Source organism: Anastrepha obliqua, chromosome 1 (assembly GCF_027943255.1).
Source record: "Anastrepha obliqua isolate idAnaObli1 chromosome 1, idAnaObli1_1.0, whole genome shotgun sequence".
Lineage (NCBI taxonomy): Eukaryota > Metazoa > Arthropoda > Insecta > Diptera > Tephritidae > Anastrepha > Anastrepha obliqua.
Window position 1 is genome coordinate 27,111,893 of NC_072892.1, and position 10,088 is coordinate 27,121,980.

The 10,088-nt window shown below is 37.8% G+C and overlaps 1 protein-coding gene across 1 annotated transcript; it reads right to left on the reverse strand.

Moving 5' to 3' along the window:
* Positions 1–8,979, reverse strand: LOC129253402 (Kv channel-interacting protein 1). The gene is made up of 6 exons (XM_054891763.1): positions 8,751–8,979; positions 4,999–5,068; positions 4,768–4,838; positions 3,781–3,975; positions 1,607–1,855; positions 1–181 (listed from the first exon to the last, which is right to left on the reverse strand). The coding sequence occupies exons 1-5, from the start codon at positions 8,904–8,906 to the stop codon at positions 1,727–1,729; spliced, it is 621 nt and encodes a 206-aa protein (XP_054747738.1). The 5' UTR covers positions 8,907–8,979; the 3' UTR covers positions 1–181; positions 1,607–1,726.
* Positions 8,980–10,088: the final 1,109 nt, after the last annotated feature.

Below are 10,088 nucleotides of genomic sequence, written 5' to 3' on the forward strand. Positions count from 1 at the left end.
GCAGGATGAAATTCTCAGACGCATATCCAGTACTAAATGCTGCTTGTATACACCACTTCATACGGCTTGTTACCTTGCATCCACGCTCTTCCCTTTTTCACTCAACTCAATTTCATTTTTACAAGTTGCAAATTTTCGCGTAATTTTACGTTTTCTTGTTTTTGTTCAAAGGCTTACTCGTCTGCAAAACAAACAAAAAATTAGAGCAAGAAATTAGACAAATTTTCGATAAATGCTCAAATGCCATTTTCACAGTGCTAGGTTAATCTCAAGTTGAATTTAACACGCTGATGTGCTAACCTTCAAATAAAAGCAGCGGTAATCAGCTACTTTTCCTAACGAAAAGTTGTATCTTTTTTTTATTCATCGCAGCTACTAGGATATGGGGTGACACAATAAGATAACAGATTTTCTCCCATAATTAAGAACAACTGAATTTGTCGAAATGCTTTGTTTTTATTTCATCATGTTTTTTTTTCATTTCATCTGTTAAATGAATACAACAACGCCTACGGCCACACTGAAAGCGCATAAAATAAAAAAATAAATAATTGGCGCGTACCCTTCTGTTAGGTGTTTGGCCGAGCTCCTCCTCCTATTTGTGGTGTGCGTCTTGGTGTTGTTCCACAAATGGAGGGACCTACAGTTTCAAGCCGACTCCGAACGGCAGACATTTTTATGAGGAGCTTTTTCATGGCAGAAATACACTCGGAGGTTTGCCATTGCCTGCCGAGGGGCGACCGCTATTAGAAAAATGTTTTTATTAATTTTGCTTTCACCGAGATTCGAACCAACGACCTCTCAGTGAATTCCGAATGGTGATCACGCACCAACCCATTCGGCTACGGCGGCCGCCCCACACTGAAAGCGCATACTTCTTGGAATAATTCCTGCTGTAAACGAGGTTTGTTTGAAAAATCCGTGCAAAAATAAAAACTACTTAATCGTTTGGAGTAAACCCTTTTTTTATTTTTCCAGACTATCTCCTTTTCGGCTTATACACTTCGTCCAACGTTATTCTAGTTTGTTGATCCCTCCCGAATAATAGAATTTATCCAAGGCGAAAAAATAGCCATTTGTTTCTGCAATCACATCCCCGCTTGAATGAAGAATAATTGTCCGTGGGTTCCGAGAGACCCAAGTGTGGAAAAAGGGGAGCATTTAAAACAGGTGGGAACCCTATTTCCTTTAATTTCGCGACCACAACTGCTGACGCGTGAGCTGGTGCATTGTCGTGATGGAAAAGGAAAGGAAAATCACGCGACTTTCTCGATTCAAAGTAATGCCAGAAACACAAAGAAATACATCGATGGTGGTGCTACTAACTAAACAAATCCTAGATATGCGCCAGTAGTACCATCTCTCTGAATTTGCACGAACTTTTCAAACGAATAAGGAATAATTTTAGTTTTACATTCATATTTTAATTTCAACGAGCATTCAATTCGCTAGAGACTAACTCACGTTTTATATTAGCAGTAAACTTTAAATGAACTTGTTACTATAAAATTGAAGAGAGTTAAGTCGATAGTTAACTGCCGAATGTGAATTAACTCACCACTGCTCAAATGGGCAAAAGTGATGTTTTTCTCCTTTATGCACTTACCTGAGGATTAACGCTGGATTTTCGTGCATTCCTGTCATTATTAGTTTTACTTTCTCAGAGATCTATAAGCGATATAACTTCTTGATTATTCAAAATACTCTCGAAGTCACTCTCCGACCATCAGGGATCCGAGTGAAAGACATGAAAAGAGTTCACTATGGTTCGGTTGGTCAGCAAACCCTTCATCCACATTTCGAAATTAATGTAGCCGACATTGTGTGGATCGAATGAACGGAAGGTACGTTCCAACTGAAAGATGAAAAAAAAATTTACATTTATATAAGAAAATTGGCGGATTGAATGCTTAAAACTACTTCAACTACTGTATGTTCTAATGAGGACTTTAATAAGTTCTTGCAGTTAGTTCCGTGTCATGTCGCTTTCACTTCGTAATCTAGAATGCGATCCTCCTATTTTAGGTCACCATCCTCCATTAATATTCCCATTTACGAAGTGAACTATTTTACCTTTTTTCGCTACACACGACGGAAATGAGTTGATTGATTTAACTTCAGCACAAGACATTACACGATTCTTTTGGCCACATTGTCTGACTAAGTTTGTGCACGACCCCTAAAGTGGATCCGATACCCACTGTAATCATGGCACATTAAATGATAGAACAAATTTTCTATTAGCGGTCGTCCCTCAACTAGTAATAAAAAACCTCTGAGTACGTTTGTGCCATAAAATATCTCCATAAAAACGATTTGCCATTCTGAGACTCTCCTATTTGTAGGACAACTTAGAATAAACCTGCCTAAAGACTTGCAACCACTAAAATGAAATAGGTCTACTTACAGACGGTTTATTTACAGCCCACTCTTTAGACTTTATAGGACTCACAAATATAATTTTGAGGTTGCAGGCAACAAGCGCTGAAGGGGGTAGTATGGTATTTTTTTTTTCATTTTTTTTTTTTAAATTATTCTATAACATCTTAAGATTATTGTGTGAAAGTTTGAAGTGCATTAGAGTAAAATTGACAAAGACACAAAGGATTAAGTATCTACCTCTCCAACCAGATTTCACAATCTTCACAAATCTTTAAACGCGTTTTTCTCACACTTGCCTTTTTTACGGTCGGTGTCCACTGTAGATTCATATCTACTGCACCGATTCTTTTCAAATTTGGTTTTTTTGTTTCTTTACTTTATTCACGAGGTAATGACGTCGAGTTTTTTTTTTTTTTAAATTTTGTCATATTTTAAAACAACAAAGTTTTCAAGTTTTTTTTATGAAAAATCGGTGTTTTGACTTCAAAGCGCTTTAAAAAATTAAAAAAAAAAAAAAAAAAAAATTCGACGTTGTTACCTGCGAAACTTTATTAGCTGATGAAATCAATTTGGTTTTTTGATTTTAGTTGATCCAGTAATGAGTTCTGAGGGACACCGCAATAAAACTTTTTTATGAGACGTCCGCGAAGATTCGCTGCCACCAACTCATTTCTTCATAAAAATGAATGAAAATTTCACACAATATTCTTTAAATATGACTTTATAATGAAGTAATTTTAAAATTTTGAATAAATCAACCCCCTGAAATGCAATATAAACAGTACAGGTTGTAAACCCTTGACAGGAGAAAAATACATTAAAAATTCTTCAAAAGCAAAATTATTCAAATTCACAAAGGGCGAAGGAGCTTTTGCATGGCAGAAATACACTCGTAGGTTTACCATTACCTGCCGAAGGGCGACCGCTATTAGAAAAACCTTTTCTATAATGGTGTTTCATCTACGGAGATTCGAACCTGCGTGCTTCCGAATGGTAGTCACGCACCAACCGATTCGGCTACTAGGGCCTCCTCCTTTGGTTGGGGGAAAAAATGGTTCGCGTCCTGTTTTGAGAGAATTGCTCGCTCAAGAGAGAAAAATGTAAAAGATCCCTAAGGATACTGAAAAAAGTGTCTGCTTAGAGGAGGTGTCCGTTACGAGAGAGCACATTCTACAAACTGTTTAGCTGGTTTTGCAGATTCTGCAACAATAAAATGGCATTACTGGTCTGAGATAAAGAAGGTTTTTCATATAAAGGACTGTATTTTTAACAACATTATAAGGTTAGAAAGCTTTTCAAATTCATTTGCATACTTTTATTTTAGTGCAATTTATTTGATTTGTATTTGTCATCTTCTAATAACTGCAATTTTCTCTATTCAGTGCCATTTCATTTTACCTGTTCTTTGGCTTTTCGGTCCTCATCAGGTTGGTGCGGCCGTCGTCCCATTAGCTCGTGTATCGAATGAAATAAATCGCTCATTTCACCGCGTGTTATTCGACCATCAGCATTCACATCGTACAATTTGAAAGTCCACTTAACTTTGTCGTACACTGTACCGCGCAACAGTGTCGAGAGGATATTAAGAAAGTCCTATTGCGAAAATTGTTTCATTACAAAATTACATAACATAACATAAACTTAAGGGTTTATATACAGTTAGAATTTTCAAAAAATCGACTTTTTCATTTTTTTTTTTTATTTTCTTAATGCACATATATTTAAGAATACACACAGAAAATTTAATGTCGTTCCGGTGAATATTTTCGAAGTTACACGCAAATTTGAAAACGCGTTTCAGACTTAGACTCATTGCTTTTCAAACTTTAAACGCGTTTTTCTCAAAATGGTATTTTCAAAGCCGGTGACCAACATTACTCGAAAACGGCTAAACCGATTAGTCTCAAATTTTAACACGAGCTTTTTAAATATATTTTTTAGTAAATACTGGAAGAATTTTTCTCACTGATAAATATTTTTTTTATAAACCATTTAAGGACAAAAATCGATTTTTTTATAGAAACCGCCATTTTGTCAAAAAAATGTCTTTTACTCATTCCTTCTATTAATTACTAGATTTAACATTACTTTAACGAAACCTGTTTGGTTTTTTTAATTTTAGAGGATCTAGTTCAGAGATATAGTGGTCACCGCAAAACGTTTTTTTTGAGAGGAGCTCCCGGAGATCAGCTGTAGCTCATTTCCAAATAAAAATGTTTTACTAATACTAAGTTTTAAAAAACAGTTAAAAGACAACATAATATGTGTCAAAATTTTTAGATCAATAAAATTCAAAGTTTTCTCAGAAAATTCGCTTTTTTTCGGCCTTCTAACTGTATATAACCCCTTAAAATGAATCGACTTTTTAAGTGCGTGAATACTCACCCGAAAGTTCACAGACCCAGTACTGTTTATATCGAATGTCCTGAACACATGATGAGCGTATAAACTGGAGTCTAAAATATAAAAAAATATAATATTACCTTTTTGCACAAATTTGGAATTATAAAAACCACACTATAAATATTTATGTATGCACGTGTGCGTTCTTAATGTAATACTGTTAAATTCTGAAAATCACCATGGTTTTCAATAAAATATTTTACTGATACTTACTGCCATGTGGAAAGAACTTGGCGTAAATTTCTTTGAAGCATTCCTCATGTACAACGCCTTCGGGACATTCCTGCAAAAGCAAAATAAAGCAAAGTAAAATAGATATGGAGCATAAGTGCATCCATTAAATCGCAATGATATCGTAAATATTTTATGCGCTTATTACTTTTTATAAATAAAGCAAATTATATGGGCATAAGTAGTCATACGAGATGGTCCATGTAATTCGGCTATAAATAAAAGACGCCTGAATATTTTCCCATGAAGTTTTATTGGAATGAGTAAAAAGTGTCATTAAACGTGGAATATAATTTCATTCAAATGACGTCCACGTTTGGCTTTACAGTGCAGCTCATTCTGCTAATCCAATTTTTTAGCACATTTTCACGAATATCGACATTTTTATCAGCAATGATAACTTCAATGTCATGTTTCAACTCTTAAATCGTCTGGCGATGGTTGTAAAAATCTAACCATAAACTAAATTTCTAATAAACCACAAAAGTTATTTTAGCTATCAAAGCCAAAAAATTGATAGTTGAAATTCCTAATACTAGATGGTCCACATGTACGAGTATGCATATGCATCAAAGCACATTAAACGGATAGCAGCAGTAAAACGAAAACAGTAAGAGCAACGTATTTTGTTTTTGGTTTTTGTACCTATAATGTCAAAATCTATAAACAAAGATTGACAGCTTAGAGTTACTTAACAAAATTTGACAATTTAGAGACCAATTCCATAAAATGCAATCAAAATTGCAACCCTACTGCTGCTACCTAATTAATATGCCCTGATATGCGTACAAAATTACTCATCCAATTTTCACGGCCGCCGTAGTCGAATGGCTTTATACGTGACTACCATTCGGAAGTGAATAGGTTAAAATCTCAGTGCATTAAACACAAAAATGAGTTTTTTCTAATAGCGGTCGCCCCTCGGCAAGCAATGACAATTTTTTTGTTGTCTACAAAGTAGGTTAGGTTAGGTTATAATGGTTGCCCAGAGGGTAGGGCCCACTTGGACGAAATAGTTTGGTTCGTCCTTTGTGATACCATTTAAGGACAGAGAAGGGGGAGGAAGGGAAGGGATGGGGGAGTGGTGAGTGATTGTGGACTACGAACGGTGACTAGTCCGCGGTTGTGTTAACCTCATTATGCTGCTGATGTAGTTCATCAGATTTTTGTTATCAACATCTGCTATATCAGCAGGCGCAGAAAAGAAATGAGAACCAAGACACTTGAATCTTAGTCCGGCCCGCGAAGGCTGGGCAGCTAAGGAGCATATGCTGAGATGATTCCACCCCATCCTCCATGCAGCTGACGCAAAAAGGACTCGAAGTGATTCCGAGTCTCACGGCATGTGTACCTCGCGGCATGTGTGCCCCGTGATGATGCCCACGAAATTTGAGAGGTGACATTTTGTCATTCCCAGGATATCCCTCGAACGCCTCCTATCCAAACATGGCCAGAAGGACTTCGCGACCCTACACGTTCGTGTACTTGCCCAGCGTTCGCTGAGTTGGTGCATAGCCCATCCTTCCAGGAGTAGAGCGCAGGTTGTCAAGGGGATCCCGATCCTCTCCTTTCGCGGGCACATTGCCTCACAGGTCCCCTGTCTGGCCAGCTCGTCGGCTTCGCAGTTTCCCGCAATGTCACTGTGACCAGGTACCCAAATTATCTTTATGTCGAAGAATTCTGATGCAATCGAGAGTGAGACCAGGCATTCCCTGACCAGCTTCGAATGCACCATAATAGAGCCTAGGGCCCTAATGGCCGTTTGGCTATCGGAGTAAATATTTACCTTCTTAACAGTTATTACGCAAGTAAGTAGCCAGTCAGCTGCTTCTTTAATTGCGGTCACCTCTGCTTGGAACACACTGCAGTGATCCGGTAGCCTGAATTTGAGTTTGATGGGGAGCTCTTTGCAGAATACTCCTCCTCCAACCCTACCGTCCAACTTCGAGCCATCCGTGAACAGGTTAACAAGGCCCTGTCCCCAGGTGTTGTCCCCGGTCCACTCCTCCCTTGGTGGAATATGAGTGGAGAAAGTTCCACTTGGACTTAGCGAAGGCACACACTGGTCCGTCGACGAGGGGATGAACTCAAAGTTTCTGAGGATGCTTGAGTGCCCATATGTGAGGTTGAGCTTATAGCCCAAGCCCCTCAGTCTGACTGCGGTACGAGCAGCGGCAATTCTGCCTGCGATGGCTATAGGTACCACGTTTAACATTACATTAAGCGCCAGAGTAGGAGTAGTTCGAAGCGCCCCACTGATTCCAATGAGTGCAGACCTCTGGACTCTCTCTAGCTTTTTAACTGATGTCGTCCTCTCCAGTGAGTTCCACCAGACAGTGACTCCATATAACAGAATTGGCTTTATTATGGTATTATAGAGCCAGAATACAACTCTGGGCGAGAGGCCCCACCTTTTGCCAATTGCGCCTTTGCACCCATACAAGGCGATTGTTGCCTTCCTTACTCTCTCCTCAATGTTGGGCTTCCACGTCAGCTTACTGTCAAGGATTAGACCTAGGTACTTCACCTTGTCAGAAAGCACCAGCGGAGCGCCCTCCATCGAGGGGAGCTGAGCTCTGGGTATTTTATATTTCCTCGTGAAAAGGACGAGCTCCGTCTTAAGAGGATTTACTGATAAGCCGCAATCTGCTGCCCATCGAACAACTACGTTCAGATATCCCTGCATTAAATCATACAGGGTATCTATAAACTTTCCTCAAACAATTAATGCCACATCATCCGCGTAGGCAATCACCCTACAGCCCCTCCTCACCAGCTCCTCCAGCAAGTCATTTATAACAATGATCCAGAGGAATGGATCATAGAAAAAGAATTGAGAAGGTGTCGCCAATAACAGACTGTTATCCGGCTCTCACTGAATTTGACGGAATCAGCTGATAGGCTGAGGAAACAGGGGATGTGTTTACAAATAAATTGAGATTGGCGATATTCGAAACAAATTAACACAACGTCATTTCGTTGCCGTCTGAACAACGACTGATTGGACGACTGTCTACTTATGTGTGAAATGAACGTGCAGAATTCGGCTGGCAATAAGATAGTGTTAGTGATATACGAAAAAAAAATCAACACAGTCTTCGCTCATGTTGCTTCGTTGTCATCTGGATAACGAACGATGGGGCGAGTGTGTAAATACATGTGAAATGATCGTGCAGAATTCCATGCTGAAAAGATTTTGAGAGGTGTAGGTACTACCTAGAAGACCGTTATTCGGCTCTTTCACTAAGCTAAAGCTAAATTTTGTGAAACACAGAACAAATGACGTAGAATCCAAAGTTCCCCTCAACATTTTTTGTTCACCATACCTAACGAGCAAACCTAGTATCTTTCATCCTTGCAGAACTCGACTGCCGAGTCCCCTGTGACGTGGTAGCCGAGGTTGCTCACGCAATTTTGTTTTTCCCATAGTTAATGGCCAAACCTGGTAATCTATCATTCAAATAATTGTATGGTTTTGCTTTCGAATAAACTTTGTGTATCTACCTTCGTGGAGAGACAAGATAGAAATAGAAATGGTTGACATTCCTGGAGCGTTTGATTTGGACTTAACTTTAAACTTAACTCTGTTTCTCCATGAAATTAACCACAAAATGTAACCTTAAAGTATTTGTGTCGATAACAAAATATTCTAGTAACATTCAATAATCCTTACAGGATTTGTTTACTTCTTTATTTCACATACATAACTATTTCTTAATTCTTTCATCACTTACCGTTTTAAATCCACGATACATAATTCGTATTTCCTGCTTTGAGAATTTCGTCTCGCGATACAAATCTTCTATCGTTACGTTTATTGGCTTAGGCACTCGGGTGTGTTCCAATTCGAAGACAACCTCTTCGATGGGGCTTTCCGGTGGCGAAGTCATATTGTTTTAATATTTGTATATTTCGTTACGTTTTGTTTGTTTTAATGAAACTGATGTGTTTTTGTTTTTGTGCTTGCTTTCGTTCTAAGAAAATGAGAATTTTCCCTACCTGTAAATGCCAAACGCAAAGGACCTATAAAGGCTTGTCTTTATAAAGACTTGTCTTTATATGTTCTTTGCAGAATGTCGATAACGGGATAAAGAAGTTGTATAAAATGGCGATTGTGGTGGTTGAAGTAAGATCAATTATAAGTAAAGTTTGTATTGAGTTGGAGTCAGAATTCGTTGGCTGATTCTGTTGTCCTCAGAGATTTAGAAATCAGTTGAACTTTTTAATTAAATTGACATTAGCCGATAGTAGTTTTGCGTTGGTCGATAAGAAACTCTAGATATTTGTAGTTGCATTGCAATGCGTGATAATTCTATTAAAATCAATTCGACTATTTAGTTTTGTTGCATGCTTTTTATTGTTTATTGGTTAGTTGGATGGTTGGTTAATTAGTCAGTTCGCTGGTTGATTAAGTATTTGGTTTGGCTTGGCTTGCTACCAGGTCGTGGGTTGCATTCTTTGGTTGACCGAAACGGCGTTTAGTTGAATAGCACTTGATTAAACAGTTGTTCTAGTAATAATAGTTGTTATTGTTGTTTAGTGAACAACAACTTGTTCGTTTGTGGTACTTTTTGGTGTGTTTGTAGCTCTATTTGTTGTTGTTTGGTATTAATTAGGTAATAGTTTTTGGTTGGTTACCCTGTTAACTTTTTGTTTCGGCGGTTTCGAATTTATTTTATAAACTTTTTGTTGTTGCTATATATTGTATTTACACATTTTTGTTTTGTTTTATTTTATTTAACTATTCAGTTCTTCCTTGTACATAGTTGTTCACTGCAGTGTGCGGTTGCGATCAACGCAAATTATAATTACACTTTTTTGTTATTGCAAAATCAAAATCCTTTTATTGCTGCCAGCAACTGAAAGAAGAATAAATAGAATAAGGTATTACTATAAAATATAATAACAATTGTTAATGCGGTTTTAGTTTATTACCTAAAATGTCCCAAACAAAATATAGGCGAGGTTTATACTAATGAAAATTGAGCAAGCTCAGAGGCAGTCGAATTTTCAGAATCTCGACTAAGAATGTCGTGTGCTAAAACTAAAAATAATAATAATATAAGATTTCG